Source organism: Ahaetulla prasina, chromosome 2 (genome assembly GCF_028640845.1).
Source record: "Ahaetulla prasina isolate Xishuangbanna chromosome 2, ASM2864084v1, whole genome shotgun sequence".
Classification (NCBI taxonomy): Eukaryota; Metazoa; Chordata; class Lepidosauria; order Squamata; family Colubridae; genus Ahaetulla; species Ahaetulla prasina.
This window is the reverse complement of record NC_080540.1, coordinates 182,760,543-182,787,084: the sequence shown is the minus strand read 5'-3', so window position 1 is coordinate 182,787,084 and position 26,542 is coordinate 182,760,543. Positions and strand designations below refer to the sequence as shown.

The window sequence follows — 26,542 nt, the reverse complement described above, 5'->3', positions numbered from 1 at the left end:
TCTCTTCTCTCCTGCCTATGAAACCTGGGATTGAGCCAAGCCTGATTGCTGTCAGCTGGGTCTGCAGGCGTGGCCTGTGGGGGAAGAGTCAGGAGAAGGAGGCCTCGTTATCTCTTTCGCTTGGCCTGCTTCTGGCTCCTGGAACTGATCCAGGGAGGCCGGTGCTTCCGAGGTAAGTCCTGATGGCCCTTCCCCCTCACTGTCCAAATCACTTTCTGGCAGCAGGCCCGGCTTCGAGTAACTTTCTGGCAGCAGGCCCGGCTCCAAGGCACTTTCGGGCATGGGGCCAGGTTTGGGAGCGAGAGCCACAACAGAGCCATGTCGCCTGACACGTGCAGTGTCACCCGTTCCTCTCCTGGGTTTATGGTGCACATGCATATGCAATGATCAGATGGCCTTTGTGCTTCCATCAGTGCCGGAAACCAGAAGAGCTGATCTTCCATTTTCCGGCATGAGCATGTGCACTGGCCAGCTGATCAGCGCATGTGCGGCAGTAACCTGAAGACTTGCCGGCAGTAATCTGAAGAAACTGCAACTACATTCTCTGTTGCACGCACGCCCCTGAGCAATTCCTATTTCTGATCTCCACCCAGACACTTGGTGATACTATCGCCATCACTGATACAGCCCATGATTTGTTTGCCCCTGAAGCAGGCAGTCTATACTTGCTGATCATTCTTCTTTGCACATTCTTTTTTTCTTCCACATAATTCCTACTGTGGGAAAGGGTTGGCTCAGAAGAGCAATGGGTGGATGGTATGAAAGAGAGGGACTGAATAGACAAGTTCTTTGGGGACAAGCATTCTAGATTCAAGGAGAACAGAATGTACAGAACAGGTCATAAACAGGTATAAATAGGTATAGTATTGTAAAAATATTCCAATTCAAGCTCAAGCATGTTGAATTCACAAAGTTTTATATAGTTTTCTTCTGCATTTGAGTGATTTTCCATTGCCTTCTGGGATTTTAACAATTTCCCACTCCTGTACATAGAACTGATTTTTCATAGTGGCCTCTTATCCATTATCAGGCAAATCTGACTCTGCTTTGGGGTTTGAGAACAGCCAGCAAGCTAAGTGTTGTCATCCAGCTGGATATTATGCTAAATTACTGTAAACTAAACAGAGATGCTGTCCTGGGTCCATTCTTGCAATGTTATATAAAGGATTTTATATTGTTATAACTTGAATTACTGCATTTAGCCTCCTGGAAGGTCAGTTGAAAAAGGGGTAGAAAGACTTTCTCAATTTGACAAAATGTCTGTTTTGACTTGTAGCATAAATAGTAGCTGATAGTAGCTGATATATTCCAGATATTTTGAACCTTAGTTCCCATTAATCCCACGCAGTCATTCTCCACCTTTGGATAGATTTATTTTTTGGGGGGGATCATTTAATTAGAAGATACTAAGGCAAATCATATATTTTCCGCCCAGCATGCCTTCGGAACTGATGCCTCAGTTGGGTTTATTCCCATGACCCATTTTTGGTGTCCCTGGCCATGTGAAGAAGTTGTAAGGCCTTGCTGTTTCAGGAGGTCCTGGTGTTAACTGATTTTTTCACTTTTTTGAGTGGTCAACGGCTGGTAGTATGTTAAGCTTACTTGGATTTTGTGTGTGTGTGTGTGTGTGTGTGTGTTCTTCATTGGTTTCTGTAAGCTGTCATGTGCCTTTGAAAGTGGGATAAAAATACCTTAAATTGATGTATTTCTTGGCCATATCTGCTGTTTTAGGGAGACCAAGCAGGAAAAGCTGAGTCACCTCCCTGGAAAGGGCAGAAGAGCTGTTAGCTTTACCTGTGTCTAAAAATAAAACTTGCCAGCTATGCATATGTTCAACTAGATGTGTGTTGCAGTATCATAGCCACTCTTCCATTCTTCTGAATTTCCCCAGACCGCTTTCTGACTAGAGCTGAAATTCATACTCATAGCTATAATGTTTTAATTTTTTGAGCCACGAAATGTTGGATTCATTCTGCTCCCCATCCTATATGATTTTTCCTTGAAGAGATTCCATTTCAATGACAAGGAGACAATGCTATGAAAATCAGCAATTTGCACGGGCTGCTGCTAAATAGAGAAAATATTGTATCAAAAGTTCCTAAAGTTATCTAATAGTTTACTTGCTGTAATAGCACTGATTTAATGTTTTTACTGATTTCTGTACATTTTGATGTATTTTATTAATGTTTGGCCACAGTTGTGCAGGTTTTATTTTATGACTAGTGGTCAGAACAATAAATTGACCGATTGATGGTTAATTGACTCCATTTCAGCACAGGACTTAAGTTTCATGTAAATGTTATTGCTCTGGAAAGGGTTGAGTATTTCTAGTGGAATTTTTTACCTTCCCTCCCTGGCTTTTTCCAAACAGATAAAAATATTTGTCTTTATTGTTCCTCAAAATATTGGCCTTGCTCAGTTCTTCCAAAGCCTGTCCAATCAAGTTCTCACAAGTGCTATAAGACAGAGCTTGTCAAAATATATCAGATAAAACAAAAAAGCAGTTTTGTAGCTATAATAAAATGAAGTAGAAAGCCCAAAGCACGTCTGCACTTTGCATTCTGATGTGTGGCACCTATATAGCTAATGCCATTAGCGTTTTTAAGCAGATGCATTCTTTCTCAAGTCTCACATATCCAGGAGGCAAAGAGCAATCAGTAGTGGGAGCTGGTTGCTTAATGTGACTCCATCAGTTTAAAACAAGTCTTCTGCTTCTAGTTTCAACCTGAGTGGAAGTGGAGAATTGTCACCATGTGTTGATTTAGCATTGGAAGCTAAGAAATACCATCCTCAGCTTCACGTGATGCATTTTGATATCAGCAATAGGTTTGCTCTAGTTTTCATCCGTCTGGCTTTCTGGGAAGATAATGGGGAGCCTACCTGCACCAAATAGAATTGAAATGAAAAACCAGTTTTGTTTTTATTTTTGTTCTGAATGAAAATAGTTGGATTCTGTAAGTAGAGTAGAGCAGAGTAAAATGCACATATCCAGAATTACAGTTCAGTTAAATTTTGATTTGGCGATACCTTTGGCCTTTTTGCATATAACATTTTGTTTCAGGGGATTGAAAATCTCCATTACTGGTCCTGTATGAAATCCTAATCTTAGTCTCTGACTTCTTGAAATATTATCTTTTGGCCACTGGCTCATGACTGATGATTATTAAGCTTGTTGCTTCTCCTAATATCCACTAGATCAGGGGTCCACAACCCCCGGGCAGCAGACTGATACCAATCTGCAGCCCATTAGGAACTGGGCCGGGCAAGTGAGCAAAGCTTCATCTGAGCATTTGCAGGTTCTAGGTAGCATGCAAACATACTCACACACATACACATACACACACACTTCCACGGAAATTTTTTTTTCCCACAGAACTAGTCCCTGGTGCCCAAAGGTTTGGGAGTCGCTACAGTAGATAGTGTTAGTATATCCAGGATGAGATGACGAATTCTTCTCTTCTGGAAAAATAACACAAGTATTGGTTACATAAATACTTTGTATTGATGCTGACTAAGAATACATATGGGTGGGGAGGGGGAGAGATGGGGGAGTTCTATTTTATTTTAAACCAGTGGTCACCAACTGGTGGTCCGTGGACCACTGGTGGTTTGTGAGAAAATTTTGGTGATCCCCAGAAAAATTATTTGCATTTTTTTATATTGCACTAAATCAGGAGTCCTCAAACTAAGGCCCCTGGGCCGGATATGTGCAATGAACATTTGTGTTGCTGCAAAGAGTCTCCCCCTTCGGGGTCTTTTTGTGTGGGTTGGAGGAGGGCAGAAATTCCAATTTGGGGTCTGCTTCAGCCTCCTGGTGCGGGGCTTTGGGCAGAGGCTGGAGGGAAGCACTGCTGGTGGTGAAGAGCCAGAGGGCCTTGTTCCAGTGGGACTGCATCATGACCTGGAACTAGCTGACCATCTCAGCCCACTGAGCTGCCGGGCGCCGGTACCTGGCCTTGCACTCTCGCAGGTCTTCCTCTGCTTGGAAAACCTATGCTCGTAGTCCTCAGTGAGGTGCTTCTGCTGAGCCTCCTTCTCAGTCAGATCAAATTTGTACTGAGCTGTTTTGCCAACTCTTTCTTGTGGTGGCTGCTTAGCTCCAACAACTGCTTTCCATTGGGGCCCTAAAGAGCCCAGGCGGGCAAGTAAGGAGTGGCAAGTAGAGGCTGGCAAGGTTCCCCTCAACATGAGTGACAGTGAGTTGGCCACGCCCATCCAGTCACATGACCATCTTGCCACACCCAGCCACCCAGTCATTAGGCAGATCATATTAGTGGTCCACAGGATTTTAAATTACGAATTTAGTGGTCCCTGAGCTCCGAAAGGTTGGTGACCCCTGCTTTAAACTGAAAGGTTAGGCAAATAAATATCCGAGTTATAAAATTGGTACTAGGCATCCAACATCTTTTTCTCCCTAGGAGATTTTAGCAGACAGGTTTCTGCTAAATGGATCTGCAATCTAACACCACAACATTATTTTGGAAGTACATAATGGCACATGGGGTGATTGTAAAGAATAAAGATGCTGCAATTATCCAGTTTCTACAATAGTAACATCTTGTTTGATTTCCTGGAATGTATTATATTTAACATTACTGTTGGATTCTATTTACAAGTGGAGCTGAAAAAAATACAGCAGTTAGATTACTGAGGAGGATGGGAATACTTCCTGTATGCTGGTTTTCAATTCATTTCGAAGCACCATTCAAAATATTTTTATTAGCTTTAATAGCTGAAATGTTTGGAGGATCACAATATATGAGTCTTCTCATATATTAAATCCACTTCAGCTAATTTATCCAGGTCTTCCTGTCATCAAAAGTAACAGAAACTGATTCAAACTGCAGGGTTTTCAGTGGTGGTGCCCCAATTTCAAACTACATTGAGAGGGAAGAACTTTTCCTAGGTTTTCAGTCTAATGACATTTTTGTTTACTGTGTTCCTTGATGATGATGTCATGTATTTATTTATTTATTTATTATTTCAATTTCTATACCGTCCTTCTCCCAAAGGACTCAGGGCGGTTCACAGCCAAAGTAAAGACAGTTAGTACAATTTTTACAATGTAGTTCATTCTTGTTTATTACTGACAAAGTATAATTTCTTATGTGCTGCATAGAGATGGCCTAATAAAGCTGTCTGCTTAAACCCATCTATAAGATAACGAAGTATGGAATTTGTAAGAATTTGGGCAGGGAGAAGAAGAAAAGCCAATGAGACATAATTTCTTAAAGTAGTTAGAATACTATGTATTCAACTTAGAAAAATTATTTTAGATTTTAATTTTGTTGAATCAAAATTTTGTTTGACTTGAAGAATCATCAGATACCAATAATGCAGAAGTGAAATGAAAAAACCGTTAACCTATAGTTGTAAGGTCAATACATTTCTTTGAATGCTAAAGCACATCCCATTACTTTTCTCCATAGCTTCGTTCTCTTCTCTCAAGGGCAGAGATGGCCAGAATTCCCCATGTTTCTCTTAACCTGTATCCCAAAAGTAAGGAATTTGGTCAGCTCTTGATTTGCAATAAGAAGGAAATGGTCCTTTCACATAGTTATTAATAGGTTGAATCAGAGTAGCAAATCTATTATTATATTATGTCTTTGTTCTTTGGACAAAAAATCAGTAATGTGAAGAGAAGAAATTTAAATCATTTGTTTTTTCTTTTTTGCTTGCATTTTAATCATGCAAAGCAATTCCCAAAGAGCTTATGATGCTTGGAACTATGTCTTAATCATGCAGTTTAAGGCTAGATCTAAAAGCATTAAGTTTGGAAAGGCTAAAGAGGAATAAACTTGCAAAGGAGATACTAACCACATAAGTAAATGATCTTGAGTCAGATTTGCCCATTCACCAAAATGACAGAGCTGTTTTCCCAGCTTCAGTTGTCCACTGTGAAATCTGTCCACTATGAAATGGGATGAATACTGCCTATTCTTCCAGCTGGCTATGATGCTTAACTGGTTTAGATAGGAAGAAGAACAAATAACTGAAAATGGAAATAGGGCATCTTGCGGACTTGTTATGAAAATGCTTTTGTTTTTGTCCATTTTCCCCCCCCCCCCCACTAATGCTTTTTGTGAAATAGGAATACAGTATGGTGATTTAACCAGGCCCCAATACTACTGCCTAGAAGGGAATTATATGGAAAAGCACATAATAATTTTATTCAATTTTTCAGCCAGTCATAATTTTTACCTGTCTTCCAGCTGCCCAAAAGGCCCGAGAACAATTTGAAGAAGTAGAGAAGTCCTTGAAAGAAATGGAGGAATCAATCAGGTAGGACTTTGGAGAGAAAAACTGTGACTGTTCAACTAGGTGGTGACTTCTGTGAATATGAGTGTATGAATGGGCTCCTGATGCATCTTAACCTCCTGGCAGTCAGTCCCTTAATAATAGATACCCATGTCTTCTTCAATGACACCCACCAATGCAGGACCAGTCTTCTGACCCATTAAGTTTTTGAGCAGTTCTGAATATGGCAGTTTTTCCTATAAGAAATTAGACAGAATTAGTTTCACATTGCTTCCTACTAGTTTCTGGCGTTTGTAGCTCCTGGCTGATTCCAGGAATCCAAAAGGAGATTGTCCATTTGCTTGTGGACAACTGAGAAAGCCATCTTCTTTTCATAACCTTTTCTAGAGATCTGGACCAAAGGGCTCCTTCCCTTTGTATTTCCATTCCCCTATTCTTAATCTCGATGGGGAGGTGCCATTTTTTAATCTGGGAACCTAGCAGGATGGTATGAGAAGGTTCATGGGCTTAAAATATCAACATGAATTCTATCCTGGGGGTGAATGGGTGAGTGAGCCTAAGAACATTAGAACAACAAACTGGTTTTTAATAGTCCTTTCGTAGTCCTGATGTTAGTCCTATTGTTTCTTGCTATCTTGATGTGTCTTAACTTGTATATTCCATTTGAATTTTCCATAAAGATGAAATGATTTGCTCTGGAGGGATGGGTGCTATTTTGTCATTCGACTCACATCTTTTTCTCCCCAGGTCTCAAGTGGGGGAGGGTAAAGGATGGAAGCCAGAAATAAATTTCAAGCTGTCTTCTATTGATTGCATACATAATTATTGCAGTAATCACACCACTCCTGAGCTCTTAGACTGGGAGGGTTGTTTCAGGGAGCAGATGGGAGACCTCGGCATGCTTAGTTTAGTTGACCCTGGTGACAGACACTTCATTTTTAGCTATTGGGGGGAGTCTTAATTTGGGAGATTCTTCCTCCTCCTGAGAAACATAATACAAGATATATTGGATCCTCTGAATGTAGCCATTCTCGCTGTGCTTTTAATTTCAAAGCTCTTTCCCATTTTAGCTTGAGAACAATTTTGTGTATGTTCAATCTGAATACAGATTTGTTCAAATTTAAATAGTGATCAATGCAACCAGTGAGTCCTTTCTGGTTAATTTTTAAAAGTTTTCTTTACCCATAAAACTGTATGTTGTATAATTTCTAACAAAAATTGCACAGTGAGAAATGACTGTTTAGGTAAGTTTCTATAGTGAAATGTCACTGGAGAAGGATGGATCCTGTACATCAACTTTCTGTAATTTATATGCATCTTAAATATAGTTGCCTCCAGCCAGCATAAGCTGTTGGGAGCCTCTCTTGCACAAATCATCCTTTCCTCATCATACCCTTGCAGATATTTATGTTTGGTGCCCAGTATATCTCCACTCAGAAATACATGGGCTCTTTAAGCCAAGAGATGCAGATTGCTTTGTCTCCATCAAAAGGGGGGGGGGTATCCAAATAGAGCTCTCCATTGCTGAATCTTAGTTGACCTAGATCTGTGAAGCACTTGGGGGTATGGACTTTCAGTTCCTGCAGTAGCAGTTTCTGTTTCTATAATTTCCATTCCCAAGTTTATAAAAGTCATATGAAAGCCACTGTTGCTTCCATTAGCAGTAGGCATTCATACCTAAGTCTCTTCCCCTGCACAGAGAAAACTAGCGTGTCAAGGAGAATACTAGGCTAGAACTCTTTTTCCTGCAGTTCTATTTAAATGTCAAAGATACAATGGTTGAAGGAGTTAAGGGAGAGCATTTTGTCATCTGAGGTAGTGCAAGTAAGATGCTGGATCATGACCTTGGGGAGAAAATGACTTGCAATGGCAGGTGCAAAGCAAGAGCCTTAATTGAAGTCCTTTAAAATTGACTGTAGAGGGGGTGATTTCCATCTAGCCATAATTTAGCTGTAGCTGCAAGCACAACCTGCCCCTCCTCACCCCCTGGGAGGTCTCAGGAAAGCTTTTAAGGGGACAGGAGGGGCACAGAGGATCCGTTAGCTAAACATGCAGTTAATGGAAGCTGTGAGAAGCAGCTGAGACCTGTTTTGTTGGTGTCACTTTTCAAAACAATTTTTTTCTTTGGAGAATGAAAGACACTCTTCCCTATCCTCCCCCTGGAATTTGGATCCCTGGAACTCACTTTTTAGATTACCAACCCTTTTTTCTTCAGAGTTGATTGTTAGCCTCCCAGCACAGGCATGCTCCTGTTTCCTAGGACAGGTGGGGCTGCTGCTGGCAGAGAGGTTGAAGCCTCTTCCCTCAAGACTTGGTTAAAGAATCCATATGTGCACCAGGAGCAGTCTCTTGCCAGTTTGGCTTGGGTGTATAATACAGCGGAATGGAAGGATACTGTATCAGGCTTCTGAAGAATGAAGAGCAGAATTAGTTTTGCCCAGGGAAGAGGAAAATGCTTCCTTCTTCCTGAAAGCTCTTTCCATCTAACTGGGGCCAAGCATTAGCTAAGGGCAGGTCTTCAATCAGACAAAGAGCTTTGCATCCATCTGTGTGCCCGGGAGAGAGACCTGTAATTAGGGGTAGCCTTGGTGACAGGGCGGTAACCATGGGATTTAGCCTCCCCAACTTGCCTTCTTTCTGCTCTGTAGGGTCCCACGGGTCTGCACACAGATGATAAGGGCAAGAAACAAAGAAGTCAGCTTCTTGGCAAAGATCAGGCTATAAGATCTGAGCTGCTAAATAAATGAACAAACAAACAAACAAATAAATCCAGATGACCACTATATGAAAGCAGAAAGATTCAGAAAAGCTCTATCTTCTTCTTTTTTTTTTTTTATAAAAAGTTTTATTTTTACAATCATATCAAATAATTCATCCAATGTACAGTTATATACAATTAGTCGGGCTTGCCCAGTCACCACCCCCCTTTTTAACACTCTTCCCTCTTCTACCTTCTTCTACTTTCCAGACCTTCCTCTCCTTCTCTTATCTACATCCTCTCCTCCCTCCACCCTACACCTTCCTTCTCCCTCTTCTACCCCTCTTCCTTCCTCTTCTCCTCTTTCCTACCTCCTACTCTCTCTTTTCTCCCTCCCCACCGTTCTAAAATGGTAACTGGGCAGACCCGACCCTACATTAATTATATTTATACATCTTCAATAATCCCTGTACATTAACCATCACTCCATCTCTACCAAACCCCCAATTCCCTCCCCTTACCCCCACCCCCACCCCGACTTCCCAGAACAAAATGCAGGGTATCAAAACTAACAATCATAATCTAAAATAATTCCTAAATTATAATCTCTAGTCACACCACACTTAGTCACACTCTCAATTCCCCTCTCCTTCAAAAATATATCTAATACAAAATATTTCCTAAATTTACTCATATGCTATTCGATATTTTTTTATCTGATACTTATTTTGAATATAATCAATCCACATTTTCCATTCTAAAATATATTTTTCTAGTGTATAGTCTTTCAAGTAAGCGGAGATTTTTGCCATCTCTGCCAGATTTGATACTTTGAGTGTCCATTCTTCAATTGTAGGTAATTCTTCTTTCTTCCAATACTGAGCAATCAAAAGTCTTGCGGCTGTTATTAAAAGCTCTATCTTCTTGTTGCCATCTAGAGCCGGGATCTCCAACATTTTGGACCTCAGGGACCACCAAGTTCATAATTTTAAATCCCGCGGACCACTAATATGAATCCAGCGCGCCACTGACGGGATGGCACTCTCCCTCCTCTCTCTTTCTCTCTTTCCCCTCTCTCGCCCACTCTTTCTCTCTCATTCTCTCTTTTTCTCTCTCTCCCACTCATTCTCTCTCATTTGCGCTCTCTCTCTGTTTCTCTTTCATTCTGTCTCTCTCATTCTCTCTCTGATTCTCTCTTTCATTCTGTCTCTTTCTCTGTCTCATTCTCTCTCATTCTGATTCTCATTCTTTCCCTCTCATTCTCTCTCTTTCTCTCTCTCTCTCTTTCTCATTCTCTCTCTTTCATTTTGTCTCTCTCTCTCTCATTCTCTTTCTCTCATCTCATAGGCCAGCCAGTGTCTTGGGGCTGAGAGAAGGTCAAGCATCTCCCTGAGAGACTGAGGTGCATGGAGCACCAACAAGGGCCGGAAGAAGTGTGGGAGCAAAGCACTGCTTGAACTTGCGTGGCATCAGCATTCTGCCTCAGGAGCAGCCGGATTTTGCTCTCCATTGTAGACGCCACACCGGACCCCTGCAAGCTCTTGTCTCTCGAGGAGCGCTTGCTGAAGCAGCATGGAAAACTTTAGCCGGGCTCCTCGAGAGATGAGAGCTTGCAGGGGGCCGGTCTGACGTCCGCAATGGAGAGCAAAATCCGGCTGCTCCCTGGACCAGACACCGTTTACCGCTCCGAATCCCGAGTGGCAGGAGACAAGGGCTGATTTGCGCCACTGGCTGATGCAAATATATCGAGGCGGAATGCTGATGCTGCGCAAGTTCAAGTAGTGCTTCGCTCCCACAGCTTCCAGCCATCGCAATTGCTGCTTCGGCCCACTTGTGCTGCCCCTCCCCCGCTGCGGCAACAGCACCATTATTTCATTCTGGATGGAGAGGGCTGCGCTCCGTGCCACCCCAGGGCAGAGATTTCCAGCCCTCCACGTCCGGTCTCATATTTCAGAGCTGTAGTAGTCACACTCAGGACTGGCCCATTGATCACCCTGGAACAGTTCCTCTACCAGGGTGCACCGGCAAAAATACGAAGATTTCTCCACGGACCACCAAAATTTTCTCATGGACCACCGGTTGGTGATCCTTGATCTAGACATTGCCTGGAATTTTACAACGCAGAAAAGGTAGTCCTAAAGGGAGACTTTGAGTAAAAAGGGCATTGATCATCGATGCAGGTAAAGCCTGCCTTTTACCATTCTGTGGGTGTTGGGGTGAATGGGCAAGACCCATGTTCATGCTTGAGGCCCAATCATGGATGAACTGAAGAAGCTGCTGCTCAACTGAAGAAGCTGCTGCTCCCTCTCTGTGCACTTTAATGTTGATGGCTCAACTCAGGGTGCTGTTCTTGAAAAGTTGTACCAGATTGGTCAGTACCCTAGGCAGATTGTGGATTTGGCTCAGGTTGAGGAAGTGTGTCCCCTTCCTCTCAATTTGGTCAAATGCAGCAAGTTACAAGTGATCTGTTGCATCTTTCATTTTCCCACTCCTCTGCTTGCCTTCCATCTTCCTTCAAAATACACATATTTCACAAAAGCTTTTCTTGATGGTGGCAATTTCTCGCCCCCCACTTCCTGTTCTTTGCCCTCCCCACCTCCAGTTCCCCTGAGCCCATTCACATACTATGAATTCCCTCCTTAAAGCTGAAGTCTGCCAGGGGCTTATTTTCTTTCCTCTCCAGCTACTTTTGTTTTACTTTAAACAGTTGGGTATCTATAAAGGCCAGCTACCCTCTGAATACAGCTTCAGCATTGTTTTGAAGGAGTCAGATATCAAGGAGATTTGATTTGGAAAGGATTTGGAACTGGACTTTTGGGAAAAAATCATACCATATTCTGTTAAATGGGCCTACAAATATTCCATAGTTTAGCAATATGTCGTGTTTTTTATGTATTCATTTTTTTCTTTAATAGTGTCTTTTCCTCTATTTTATGTGTTTTTCTAGGAATCTAGAAAAAGAAATTTCCTTTGATTTTGGTCCAAATGGAGAATTTTCTTATTTGTATGGCCAGTGCTATGAACTCACTACTAATGAGTAGGTCCTATTTCTTTATATTGAATTGTGTTTCTGTTGAGCGTGATCTCAGTCTCCAGTTCAGCTACATTTGTATCTCTTGATTATATATTTCCCTCAAGCAATGCAGAATGTAGTAACTTTTTATCAGCTGCAGTTCTTTTGTAGTATAGTAAATAGTTATTCATATGGGATTATTGAGCTGATTCAGTGCTTCTACTAGATCAAAGTTGTATTTTGATGAAATTGAGATGCCCTATCTATACCCAGGCATATACAAAATTTGTTGCCTAGCTTTCACCAATTCTGGAAATGTTTGCAGGATAATCAAGGATGCAGCTTATCTGGTCATCTAGCAAAGCATTATAAAAGCAATTCACAACCTCAGTTTTATTGGCTTTTATTGGCAGTTGTTTTATGCAAATATTAACAGTGGCTAACTCCTGCTATTTGCCTAATTCTGAGATGGGGAAAGAAGAAAGTCCCAGGACAAATAAGCTAAAGGTGATCATGCTCATAGAAGGGAATTTGCTTACTGTGAGAGATATGGAAATCACCACGCAAGGCATGACAGTCATTTCTTTTTTGCTTATTCCTTTTTTCTAGATATATTTATCGCCTCTGCCCCTTTAACAGAGTGTCTCAAAAACCTAAGCATGGCGGCTCAGAGACTAGCCTTGGGTAAGAGACTTTGATGCTGTTATACCCTTTGAGGATTGAGGGTATGGCATCCATGCTACTCATAGCAACCAGAGGTCATTTGCTTCCTGAATGAAACTGAGAAGTGATCCGGTATAGCGGTCAAAAGGCTGAGCAATGAATTAGAAAGCCTCTAGTTTGGGTTTTGCTTCTGCCCTGAAGTCCCTAAGTACATCAAACCCTAATCTAAGTGTATCAAACTATGATCCTCCTTTCATCCGTAACCCAACCTTTGAAAAAGAAGGGTACAAGAGCTGTGGTGGCGCAGTGGTTAGAATGTAGGCTGCAGGCTACTCCTGCTGGCTGCCGGCTGCCAGCAGTTTGGCAGTTCAAGTCTCACTGGCTCAAGATTGACTCATCCTTCCATCCTGCCGGCTGCCAGGCTACTAGACTTTGCATTCACAATCTTCATAGATCTGTAAAGCAAAGGACAGCTGAAGGAAGGTCATAAGACAGTCACAGTTTCATTTAATGACTGCTTCACTTAACAACCAAGTTGCTTATCCCAATTGTGATTGCTAAATGAGAACTACCTGTGGTATCAGGATTAAATTCTTCTCCATTAAACTGAAAAAGAGTCATTCACTAAACCTGTTGTGAAACTTTTAAAATATCTTATCTTCAGGCTTTTCTATCTCTAAAGGGTTACTTCTCATGACCCGACCTCCCTTGATAGAGGGAAGAGCAGTGTGTGTATGCACCTCAAATTTTCTTCTGGACCTTGAAATGGCTGACTTTAAAGTGGTTTTGAAATGAGTTGTGCCTGCTTTTCTTCATTGAACTGCCTGGATTAGGTTGGCAAGAATTCATTGGTGCACTGACTACCTTTCTTTCTTTCTAGTACATGGGGATCCTGGGCTGGTTCAGATGATAACAAATTCAGCATCATGAAATATGAGCATGGCACAGGCTGTTGGCAGGGCCCCAATCGATCTACAACGGTGAGTTCTTTCCATGGGGCAAAATGGATACAGCTAATCTTTATGGAAAGCAAATAGTTGTAGTCTTGGAAGAATATTGACTTTCATAGACTTTAGAATTCTGAATTCCATCAAATGTTGTACCTCCAAGAAGGCCTCCAAGAGGTCATCTCCAGATCCGATAGAGGAAAGGACTGTGTACACTTGCAGTGAAGTCAGCATTAAATATGCTGCTGGAACATGGTGGAAAATGAGTGACGGTGTCTGGGCTGGCAGATATACAGAAAACCAGCTAGAAGAGTTGGGCAGTGAAGATGGAAGAGGGGAGCATGTCTTCCTTGCAGTAGTAATTGAAAAATTAAACAGATTAGGAGTTTTATGTTAAGTTCTGGATTGGACTGGTCTCCAGCTTGGGGATTATCCCTTCCCCCTTCCTTCATAGCAGTTTGGTGCAGCACAGATATATTTTTCACCTTGTCAAAAGCTGAATCAGCAATTTTGCTTGTTTGCTAATAGATTATGTGCTGTTTTGCACATACTGGAATGTGGGAGACAAATCTTCTTTTAGTGGGCAATTTTCATCTTGAGTTGTAAAGAGGTGGACATGGGACTTGTACATTTATAAATTTCTGAATATTTCCTTGCTAAGAACATAAAAATAACACGTCATGACAAAACTCAGCACAGTTATCTCTGTCACATGCTAGTTTTTGCTTCAAAGCGGAGAGGTCTTTTGAGGACATATTTTCAAACCAACATACAACCCCTGGTGTCTGAAATGGTGCAGGCTGGAAAAGTTGAACCTTTTTTACATTCTTTCAGTATTGCTTGATGAAGATTTGGAACCAAGTAATTTTTCTCTATAAGAAATAATAAGAACTATACTGGTAAGAATGGAGTCCTAGTGGACGATCACTTAAATATGAGCCAGCAGTATATGGCAGCAGCCAAAAACGCTAATACAATCCTTGGTTGTATACACAGAGGCATAGAGTCAAAATCAGATGAAGTATTAGTACTACTTTATAAATTTTTAGTAAGACCTCACTTGGAATACTGCATCCAATTTTGGTCACTACATTACTAAAAAAATGTGCAAAGAAGAGCAACTAAGTTGATTGAAGGCCTGGAGACAAAAACATGAAAAACGGTTGGAGGATTTGGTTTTGGCTGGTCTAGAGAAAAGAAGGACTGGGGGGGGGGGTGACATGATACAGTATTCCAGTATTTGAGGGACTGTCACAAATAAGAGACGGTCATCTTATTTTCAAAGGCACCAGAGGGCAGGACAAGAAACAATGGATGGAAACTAATCAAGGAGAGAAGCAACCTGGAATTAAGGAGAAACTTCCAAATAGTGAGAACAATTAACCAGTGAAACAGCTTGCCTTCAGACATTGTGGGTGCTTCAAGTGGAATCTTAAATTTAATTTCAAATGTGTGCTGATAGTCTGAGGCTAGTTTACTTTAGATTTTTATCTCATCCTTACCATATACAACTCATGGCAGCAAACATACCTAATACTCCTTCCTCCTCCTATTTTCCCCACAACAACAACCCTGTGCGGTGAGTTGGGCTAAGTTAGAATGACTGGCCCAAAGATACTGAACTAGCTTTCTTTACTTATACTGTCTGTAGTATCTTGTTGGAGAAGTAGGGAATCGATCTCTTCTTTAATTGCTGGCTTCAATTACAGTAAGGTTTAAGAGGCAATGGCATTTGCTCTGATTTTTCTCCTACTAAGGTAAAACTTTCATGTGGCAAGGAGACAATTATCACATCCACAACAGAGCCCAGCCGCTGTGAGTATTCAATGGAGTTTGTAACCCCAGCAGCTTGCCATGAGCCAAAAGATCTCGGCCACGATGAGCTCTGAGACAGGTGAGTTGCATCAGCTTAGACTCATATTCTTTGCTTAATAGCTGGGAGGAATCATGAAAGGACAAACATGTTTCAAATAATATTCATCTTCCTTCAAGGGCATTTGGGTGAAGTGTCACCTTTCAATACTAAGCCCTTCAGTTCAAATATTGTATTGAAAAAGGATTGTTGTTGTTTCCATCTTTGTCTTCCTGACTCATTCTCCTGTGTACCACTTTCTTGCAGCTGTATACAAGCATCCCTGCCAGAGAAGCCAGATTCTAATTCATATGATTCCAGGCAATTTTGTAAAATTCACCACACGGTTTGCCTCAAGATGCGCTCTTCATGAATTCCAGCAGTTATTGTTACTCTGGCCCAGTGGACTTTGCGGTTTGAACTTTCATTTTTCCTGTCAGCTACTGGGACACAAATCTTTTTCCAGTTGTGACCAAATATTGTCTGCCCTAAACACATCCACTTAGGATTGCACAACTACCTGGGCCTTTTTTCTGCTGGCAGAAAGCTTCCTCCACTCCAAAATTTGATGCTTTTGTGAAGGAGATGCATTTACTTCTCATTCATAGTGGAGAGACCTCAAAACTATCTACCTGAAGCTTTTCCCTGCTGGCCTTCTTCTGAAAATCACTCAGTGGTGATTTTTCCACTGAGTCTGAAACTTTGGACAGGTGAAACAAGAAGAGGGGACAAAAATCACCATCTGTTTTTTATCTGCTGTTTTTCCTGGGAAAACCCCCCCCACATTCCCATCAAATAAAGAAAGAGTCCTTTCTGTCTTGTCTTTTTTTCTGAAATTGAAGGTGGGTGGTGAGCTGGGTTACATTAAAGTGCTATGGCCTAAACAGGGCCTGTTTAGGGCAGCTGGTATCAGCTGTACAAACACATCGCCTCTCCCTCCCCTGAAATTGCCTAAAAGCATTAATGGGGATTGGGGACATGGGTTGCAGCCACAGACCAGCCTCTTCTCCGCCCACCCCCAGGGTCCTTGAGGATGAAGACCTCCCCAGCTCTTCTAGGCTTCCTCTGTTGATAAAGGGGGGAGGGGAGGAAAAACCTGGTGCCTTTCACCTGCTCTCCTTGATTGCTGTGGAAGCCCAACCATTTCCATAACAAAACCCGAGGCTCTTTCTCTCCCAGCCCCATTGTTTTTCATCTGAACCCTTCTTCAAAAAAGCATCTGCTGCTTTCTGGGACTGGATGGGGAAGGGGGGTGGGGGGGAGGCAGGCAGCCTTCTCACAAAAGGCCCTCTGGTGATGAGGATTACATTTTACTATATGCCTTCAGATCTCTGCTGGAGTGGTGGGTTGGGAAGAAAGGAAATTCTGTGAGGTTACGTTGAGCATATTGGATGATATTTGAGTGAGGAAAATGCTCTGTCATTTCTTAGGTTATGTGGCATTTTCTATTGATGGGGAGAGCAGCCATTAAATCGAAACAACTGATGTCAACTGATGTCAAAGGCACATGACTAGGTGTCCTCTAGATATTTTGAATCTTTTTCTGCCCTAGCCAGCAAGGCAAGTAATAGGGGATTACATATCTGAAAGGTACCAGCAGGTTTAGATATGACTTATGTATATGTGTTCATTTGAACCAGTTTCTGATTAGCAGAGAATGGTAAGGCTCCTACAAATTATATTTGGGAGGTATTTCTTCCCAGAAATGTGTGAGTTCTACCTCCCTTCGGATAGGCAAGGGGTAAAGCTTAAATTACCATCTCTGAAGGCCGCTTTATTACTATAGTATTTGAGAAAATTAGAGGGTAATCCTTGGTTGCCAAAATGAGATACTTATAATCGGAAGACATATTTCTGTAGCCCGAAGAACCACTATCCCTGATCCAGGATACAGAGATTTTTATCTTGTCATCACCAATGCTACTAGAACACCAGGTTTACTTTACAACAGAGATATTTGGATTGTGCGACACCATCAGGACTTCCATTGTTTTAACCAGGATTTGTGGATTTAACTCAGTATTGTGGTTTTTATATAATACACCAATCACACTGATCAATTTGCACATTTTTTTCTTGTGCCTTTGAATCAGATTTGATTCCTGGTGGCTGCCTGGACAAGTGTCTGCAGATTTCTTAGTAATATTTTGGAAGTGTCTGCCCTTGCCTGCTTTCTCAGACTGAGAGAGTGACTAGCCCAGGATCACCCCTGCTGGATTTGTATCTAATGTGAGACTCGAACTAAGTCACCCCGTTTATAGCCTAATGCCTTAACCACACTGGCACTTTTGAGCTCCATCCTTAAGAATGCGCCTTACAGAGGCAGAAATTTCAGAGGAAAGCAATGTTAACAGGATTGCAGATTGGAGAACCAGTCTTAAAATTTAGCCAAGTTTGCTGTTTGTGATATAGTAGATGCTTTTCCACACCTGCTTACATTTGCAGCCCTGGAGTAACCGCAGGCTCTGATGTAGTTCTGTATATTAAGCAAGCCATTATTTGTTTTTAGTCTTCAAGCATAGAGGATAAACCCCAGAAAGCACATGGTTTATTTTTCTGTTCCAAGTAAAAGTAAGGGGCAATCTGCACAGGTCAGTGCTGTGTGGAAGTACAACTGCATGGAGGTTCCTGGAATTCCCTTCAATATAAGACACAGACTCATAAGATTCTGAACTTTTTATTTTCTGGCATGAAAAGTACAAATAATTAAACAATTCCATGTAAAAGTTTCATACAGCCACCGTGCCTGAAATCCCAGTAATAAATAGTCTAAACTAAATGCAAAGTGTCATTTTTATTTTTATTTTTTACAATTTTTAAACCTTTCCCACATCAACTGACTCTCATTTTTTTAAATATATTTTTAAAAACTGTCCCAATCCATATGAAGCTTCAAGGAGCTCTGGGGGCAGGTACTCCAGACCTATCCTTTTTTTCCCCTGAGCCCTGCCATACCCCATGACTAAATACATTGGTGGGAGGCTAAGGGGCATGTAAAAGTTATTAGGAACTCGCCATGACAACAGACAATTCTTTTAACCCTCTGCTACCTTCAATGTTGCACCCTGACCCACCACTGGCAAACAGTAAGGACATCTCATGAGCCCTTCTTGCTCTGATGCCACCAGGCAAAGTGCTTTAATTTCCTCCCTGCCCTCATTCAATCCTTAATCAAGCCACTTCACTTCTTAGTAAACTTACACTAGCACTTATTGCTACTTGAAAAAAATACACTTGAAAAGGCTAGATTGCTGTAGCTGTTTGGTAATCAACAGATCCTAAAAGAGAATTTGGTTTGCCACTAAATGCCCTTGTTGCAATGCAGGATAAGGTTGCAGGATTAGACATTTAGTAGGATCTGACCAAAGGCAAAGCAGGCGGTTCACACAGCTGAAACTGGTGGCAAAGCTCCTGCTATTAGTAGCTGTGAATGCCAAGTTATGCAGCTTGACTTGGTGGCTCCAGTTCATAACAGCTCTTTAAGCACAGAAGTAATTTCAAGGGATGGCAAAGAAATCTTTAAAAGGCTGTGTTTTGTTTATGTCCAGATATCCATTTCACATCTTCCTTGTTTTCAAGGTCTAGCCTTAGGTATTGAGGCATCTTGAAAAATAGGGACAAGGCAAGTGCTCTATGGTTGTGACGTTATTTTTGAGAACAACCTGAAAATACCATGCCTCATTTGTGCCAAGTCTTAAAAGAGGCAACCGTTCCTATTCTGATCATCTCTAAGGCACCAGACATAGAGGTTTAGTCTTAGCCATTCCCTTCTGAGACTGGTTAGTTGCATAAATGGCTATTGCTTGAGGTACACTGAGAAACACCATCCCTTCTTGAATGAGAATGCAGTTATGGTTGTAATGCACATTTTTATAATAAAAATCCTTTTGTAAAGTACTCCCTGCTATGCAAAGCACCTGTTTTATGTGCCATTCTTCAGTAGTCTGTTGTCCAGATGAAAAGCAAAAAGGCTTCCATTGTTACACATTAAAAATTGGCAATATGATACATAAAGCAGGTCTGTGTTTGCTATCTATATGGCACTGCAGGTTTCATCTTAAACAATGACTACTATTTCTGCATATGTGCTAATTAGAACACATGCCATGAATCAGCTATGGCCATTTCTCACTAAGAGAGTGGAGAGCATGTCCGAGCCTATTCATCACATTGGAACCTGGGCAGGAATTGAGCTTCCAGGTGAACTGACAACCTGACCAACTGCTGTATCAAGGATAGTGGGAGTGTCCAACATCTGCAGGAAGGGCTGTTCTGCACCTCTTTTGTGGAGCCGCGCAGTGGCTTCAAAAGGTAGTGGCTTATGTTTGGGGGTACAGTAAATTCCCAGAGTGCCAATTATTTCTTTAACCAAACCATTTGCTTTTCTGTCCTATCTGAATGCAAAACAGCCATAATTTAGGATTTGCAGAAGCCAGTATTTGTCAATACTTTTAACAATAACCCATCTGGTTCAGACATACTAACAGTCCTGTCATTTGGCTGAAAAATCAGATAAGTGGTCTTTAACTGATTTCTGAGCTGAGTTCTCCAGAAGACTGAAGTGGTTTAGTTGTAACAAATAACTATTAATAAAGATGTTTTTAATCAGACATGAAACTGACTAAATGGAGGAAAAAAGTGCATTCTTACAGCCCACTTTCTAGTTAAAAACAAGGAATATGCTACGGTATTATTTTTTTTCAGGGCTTTATTATGCAAACTTTCAAATCTGCTTTAATGTCCAACTTCCCCCCCCCCCAGCAATTAGGAAATCTACTTTTAACTATTGGAACACTGTTTAGTGGGGGGGGGGTTTCTCAAGCCACATAACCCTTTAGAATGGAATAGTTTCTCAGTAAATCTCAGTGTTGATAAGAATATGGTACAAAAGTTAGATAACCTATTTTTGGCCTAGTTTTTTTTGTTAGAGGATTATCTTTAAATCATGGACATCTGTTTAGAAAAAATATAGCATGGCTTCCAAGGCCTCTTGCACTTTTTTTTGAAATCTGGACTGATACAGAATCTCTTTGCCTTGGAAATATATGAGACCTTGACTACTTTGGCCACAGGCCCCATTTCCTGCACATAAAGCAGATGCCCAAGGGGGTCTTTTCCATGCCTGGGGTTTCCCCCCCCCTTAATTATTGCATGATTTTAAATCATCCATGTGGTAGGGAAGAAATCAAAATAAGCTGGAAAGATTGATTTTCAATGTGTTTCTCTTTGTTCAGAATAATTTAGTGTAATTCTTTTCTCAAATTGTTACCTGGGACTTTAGCAAAACAGTTCATTGATTCCAATAATAAGGGCCATACATGGCAGCCAAGAACTGCTTGTATACTTCAAGTACCCTTAATGAGTGGCCTAGTATTTTGAAAAATCACTTACTACATTATCCATAAGGAGGAAATGCATGTTTAAAATTGTTTCAGTTCTACTCTTCATATGCAAAGTATTGTGAATTCAATAGGCCTTTTCCCCAAATAAATATCTACAGAATTTAACACAAGGTGCTATCCATGTCATCTAACCAAAACAAATTTCCCTTTGTGCTTAAGGATCTCAGTGAATCAGAGCCAGAAAAGGTTAGGAATGTCCTTTACATTAAAAAAAATAAATCAGTTGCCTGTGATGCTTGCTTAAAATATTTAAAATAAAAACGCAAATTGTCACTGAAATAATTTTTGTTAACATGTGGGAGGGATGCTGAGTGGCAGCATGTGAAGGCCAGAGGGTACAGAATACAAGAATAGAAAAAATGACAAGCTACACGTTCCCTTCCCACCCACCCCATCACCTTCTAATAGAATGAACTCAAAATGTGTTTTTTTCCAACAAGACAACAAAACAAACTTGTCTATAGATTTTGCTGTATATGCCACATTAGTAGATTGTTTTTAAAATGTTTACCTCTGTGCACTTTGCCCTGGTGGAGAGCCTGTCATTTAAGCTTTTAGTATTGTTTCAATTTTGTTTGTTATTTAATAAATAAATAAGGAATAATTATTTTCAGCAAATTAAAAATATTTCCCTTTTAACTTGCAACTCTGATGAGAACATAAATATACACAAATGTATTCTTACAAGGCAGTAATAAATATTTAAGTTAACAATAAGTTAAAACTACAAGAAGCTAAAATTCGCAAAAAGATACAAGAGTTAATGGTGCCAGTTTTTTTTGTTCTTTTTCTCATTTTATCGCAAACAGAAGCTGCCACAGACTCTTACAAAACACAAGTGAACACATTTATTGTCAAAAAATCAAGAAATCCTAAACTAATTTCTAAATCATTAAACAATTAAAACTCGAACTAATGCTAAAATGTTTAATTATCATTAAGTTCGTCTTTTAAATGTTGTTCATTTTTTTCATTTTTCCTTTGAGAGCAAACGAAAATAAAGTCCCTTGCTCGAGTGCTATCGATGACTCATTGTTTTTAGCCAACCAAAATAAATAAATAAATAAAAATGGAAATTAGGTCATGTGCATTTTCAGGATGTGTTTGTTAACAGAGATCCAAAGAGATGCCTTGGGGAAGGCAACCACAATTTCATCCCCCTTTACAATTAGATTTTAAGAGAAATTCTCATTCCCTTCAGCATGTGGGAAGGAAGAAGGGGAAAGGAAGGTAGACCTGGGTGTCACTGGAGTACAACCTGTACAAATAGATTCATCCCACTTCAAGGCTCCAATCTAAAGGGAGATGGCCATAAACAAAAACAGTTTTTTAAGCAGCAGCCCTACAGAGAAACCATCTGACATTTTAAAAAATCTTTCTGGATTCTTTTGGCTTAATTTGAGAAACAAATAATCTGAAGAAATGGTTAAAACTCCAACAAAAGTATTTATTCAGCATTTATGGCAGCCAGGCAGGCTAAAAACTCAATTTTTTCAGCTTCCTGCTTTTAAACAAACAAACAGAAGCTGGCTAACATGACAGAGCACTGTTCTGAGAAAAAGCCCTCTGCCTTTCTTCCCCACCTACCTACAGCCAAGGTTGAAAAATGGTTTGTTGACAGCGAGGAAGAAAAGTCTCACTTCTGCCCCTTGACATCTAGCCTGCCACAGCACTTTGTTATCGCAGGAAAACTTGCATACTATAGGATGACACCCTCCAGTGTTTGTCTCAATTTATTATGAGGTCACTGAGAATACATTCAGCACGAGGACCTACCAGGAAAGCATCCTCCAACCCAAAGATGATAAGACAAAGCCCAGGTGGTAATTATTGAAACAGCCCATTTTTTTTCTTTTTTAAAAAAACAACCTTTGCATCATTCTGGCTTTCTGTTAAAAAGCATCACCCCACACAGAACGATTAAAAGGTAGGGGTGGGGCGAGTTTGCTTTAGCTTCACCCTGACAAAAGTGTTTTAGGTTAATGAGATAGAGAAAAAGAATGGCCTTCTGGACAGGAGTCTCTGTTCAAAGTTCTACAGAGTTAGCTCTATTTAAAAAAAAAAGAAAAAGGAGTGTCATTAGAGACAATCCCTTCATTAATTTTGGGGAATCATCCCTTGCCAGGATGTGAGATTGGGAAGGAGTTTATCATTTGTGATAGTGATTCATCTTCAAATAACTGAAAGCAAGACTAGAATGGGAGGTTACTTGGAAGATTTAGGCTTCCATAATACGAATCTATTTTAAAATCCCATTGGATAGATGTGTGGGCACACTATCACCCCAGCCATGTCAAAGCACCTGAATCTCTTGCTCTGTGTTTTTTTTGCAGGTAGTCATTAGTGCCAAGGATCCAAGGTGCATGCGTTTTGACAGGCAGATTCTGAAGGTGTGATACTCTGGTGTTTTCAGGAAAAGGATCCACCCAGCAGGAACTCATAGCTACATTATTGGCTGCCCCAAAATCTTGACTAGGTCAGTATGTTTGCAACATGGATATAGGATTGCTGCCTCTCTTTCCCACATCTGCCCAAACATGCACATACACACCCAGATGTCTATGTGGTCCAGTATCAAAGTACAGAGGAGCGCACATGCCGTCAGGTTAAAATTAGAGAAAGAAAATCAGGCTGAAAGCTAGATGTCTGACAAGAAGACATGAAGCGTGTCTTTGGCAAGGACCAGAAAGGTAGTCTTAAGTAGCCCACCTAACTGTGAGATAAGCACAAGGTAATCATGCTGGCCTGTACTATAACCAGCAGCCCATGCTGCCTCAGACTGCAAAAAAGGCCAAGAGCCCAAGCAGGAGTGTTCATCTCAAAGGACTAGAAGATTTATTGCTGCCACGAAGAAAAGAGAAGTCCCCTGAGAGAAATCTTAAAGCATGGGAATCGCAAGGCCTTCTTATGGTCTGATTGCTCCACAATTGCTTTACAGCATAGAAGAGAAATTGGATCCCTTCATCTAAGAGTCCTGCACATCAGCTAGCATTGGGTGGGCATCAGGTCAAAGTCTCAGTTGTGGTAGTCCATGATGCTAAAGTGCAGTGTTGCTTACAGAGATGATTGGCACTGAGGAATATATTCTTTCTTGGGAATGATCAGCCACTACATAATGGCTCTAAATCTAGTTGAAGGTATGCACCGTTTCAGAGCTGGGGATTGTGTTTGGTTAATTTGGACAGAAGGAAATATTAATTTAAGGGGGATGGAACCCTAAAAAGGATGCATCCTGGTTACAAAATTCTAACTAAATTGGGAATATGTTAGTAGCTAGTTAGATCTTACCACTGTCTGCACCACAACCTGCTAATAATTCATTTGGGAAGTGCAAGGAACAACGAACGATGCCTTTTACTGAACATGCTGCATCACAATGTCTTCTCACATCAGCATTTTCTTCCTTTCCTATACAAAGGGCAGTAGACCTGGGAATTATTTTGAGCCCCCTTCCCCAGACAATCAAGAAAGGTTCTATTGTGGGAAGGGGTTTACATTCATCAAGCAAAATAAATGTGGGCATTAAAAGAGACATCCAAATCCATGTTAAAGTCCAAATTTCAATCCGAAAGTTCGAAAATCAGAATTAGTCTGGGGTTGCAATAGTGTATCTGGAAAGGGCAACTGACAAACATTCCACTGAGATCTATTCAAACTGTATGGAAAGAGAGAGGTGGGTTAGAAAGAAAGCAGTGCCTTCCAGCACACAGCCCTTCCTTTCAAGACAAGACAATTTGGGAAAGAATCCCACAACGTCCCAGAACCAAACTGACCTGCTGCAGCTATGCTCATCTGAAGGAGCAGGTCAGCTTTAGGATGATAGTGTCAGATACAGTAACTAAGACTTTCTCCAGAGTGTTTTTTCCCCCCTACCTCACTGCCATCCTATTGTCCAGAACGGTCCTTGGTTGCTTTTTTAGGGCAGCCATGCCCCATATTTAGAGGTAGGACCCTCTTTATGCTTAAAGTGGTAGGGAATCCAACCTTAGTAAGCTAAATTTATTCCACAGAAACTTCCCAAATTCTCTCTGGCTCTATCTTGCAATTGTATATGAAGCACAATCTCTGCATGGTATCCTCACCCTAACAAGTTTTGCTTGTTTTCTCCTTTATCAGGTACTGTTAACAGTGTTGAACCACCCATTTCTTCCCCTCACTGTTGGCTGGGACTTCCAGGTCAGTTCTGGATTCCAGAGATCAGCTGCAGCAGAAGGAGCAGCCAACTCAGAAAGAGAGCAACACCTTCCAAAGAGATTGTGCATGGAGACAGAAATCAGGGTCTGTGCATAAGCAGCATTTCCTGGTTTGGGAGAGTTCTTAACTTTGCTCAATAATTTTGTAATACCTGTAGAAAATATTTTTGAAAAAGAAAGCTATAGAAGTTGATGTGAGTAAAAGCAGTGGTTATATGATGAAGCACACAGCTTTCATTTTTGAAACTTTTGTCGGTATTCTCTCCTTTCGATTTTTGGGATAGTGAGATAATGGTGGTGCTGAAAACCTACTAATACAATCAAGTTATTATAGCCCTCTACCCCCTTCTCACCTCCCACAAGAAAAAATCCAAAGGGGAAAAGGAAACAGAAAGAAAATGAGAATAAAAGGAGCTGTCTCCATTTCCTGACTTTAATAGTAGGGACAAAATCACCTAAAATGTTTGGGACCTGAGACACAAAGTGTTGCTTCTGCACAAGAATCCAAAGGTCTTTCCAGGCAATTCCCTCCCCCCCAAAATACACAGTTTAAAACATGCACTTGATGCTCAGTTGTTTTAAATGATGTAGACAGGTTTTTGCAATGCTCCCTATTTGAGGAAAATGCCTTGTCTTCCCATTACTGTTGAGAAAATGTTGAGTAGGTAGACAGCTACTTTTTCTGGGCTTGTGTCCATGACACCTGGTTCGAAGAACCTGATTTTCCTCTGGTGTCCATCCCTCTGCTGCTAATTATTTCCTTTTTAATTGGTAGGGTTTGTAACTTTTTAAAGTGTCTCATTTGTTGTGTGCTGCCCTACGAATCATGGGACACTGACCCACTCTGTGTTGGTCTCAGATGTCCTACATACAGTATAAAAGACAACTCAGCCCCACCTCTGAGCTGCCCTACTTTTTACTAAGCTGGGTGGAATGGACCAAGAGGAAGATGCTGGTTTTGGGATGGACCCTTTCGAACTTGAACTAGAAAAGCCAACAGTCCTTGGCTATCATGTCCCTACTCTGCCAACAAGAGTTTACAGCAATACTAGCACTCCTATCCTAATTCCGTGCATGGGGAGTATGTGTCACACATCAGGTGATGCCTAAGATTTGCTAGCAATCTCTGTAGGTGTGTGGTATCTTTGTTAATTGTTTGAAAAGGCCCACTGGAAGGAATGATTGGACCATGCACAGCAATCGCACTTAGTGGCTTGTTTTTTCTCCGCTTTGGAATTTGTTATTGTGACTGTGTATGAAGTTCAAGAATCCCAGTAAAAATTTCCAGCAAGGTCTCTTTTCCTTTTTTATAAAAATAGATTTTTAAAATCTTTTTTAAAATTTTTGTTGGGTTTTCTTCTTCGTTTCAGTTTCACCTTTTAAAATTTATGATTTTCTCCTTGTTTGGTCACTTATTTGTTTTAAAAGAGAAAGGAAGACCTCAGCCATACTAACCATCTTCCCTTTGCCCAAAACACCTTTCAATCTATTCAGTTGTCAATGATCACAACTCTGG

At 41.0% G+C, this 26,542-nt stretch overlaps 1 protein-coding gene across 3 annotated transcripts in view; it reads left to right on the top strand.

Annotated features, from left to right (window-relative positions):
- Positions 1-16,245, top strand: part of PRKCSH (protein kinase C substrate 80K-H) — a 57,104-nt gene extending 40,859 nt beyond the window's left edge. For all 3 annotated transcript variants that reach the window (XM_058169650.1, XM_058169651.1, XM_058169652.1), the window contains exons 13-18: positions 6,213-6,282; positions 11,904-11,993; positions 12,579-12,653; positions 13,513-13,612; positions 15,337-15,473; positions 15,699-16,245. In XM_058169650.1, the coding sequence (XP_058025633.1) occupies positions 6,213-6,282; positions 11,904-11,993; positions 12,579-12,653; positions 13,513-13,612; positions 15,337-15,468 (467 nt within the window). In that variant the 3' untranslated portion in view covers positions 15,469-15,473; positions 15,699-16,245. The remainder of the gene's footprint in view (positions 1-6,212; positions 6,283-11,903; positions 11,994-12,578; positions 12,654-13,512; positions 13,613-15,336; positions 15,474-15,698) is intronic.
- Positions 16,246-26,542: the final 10,297 nt, after the last annotated feature.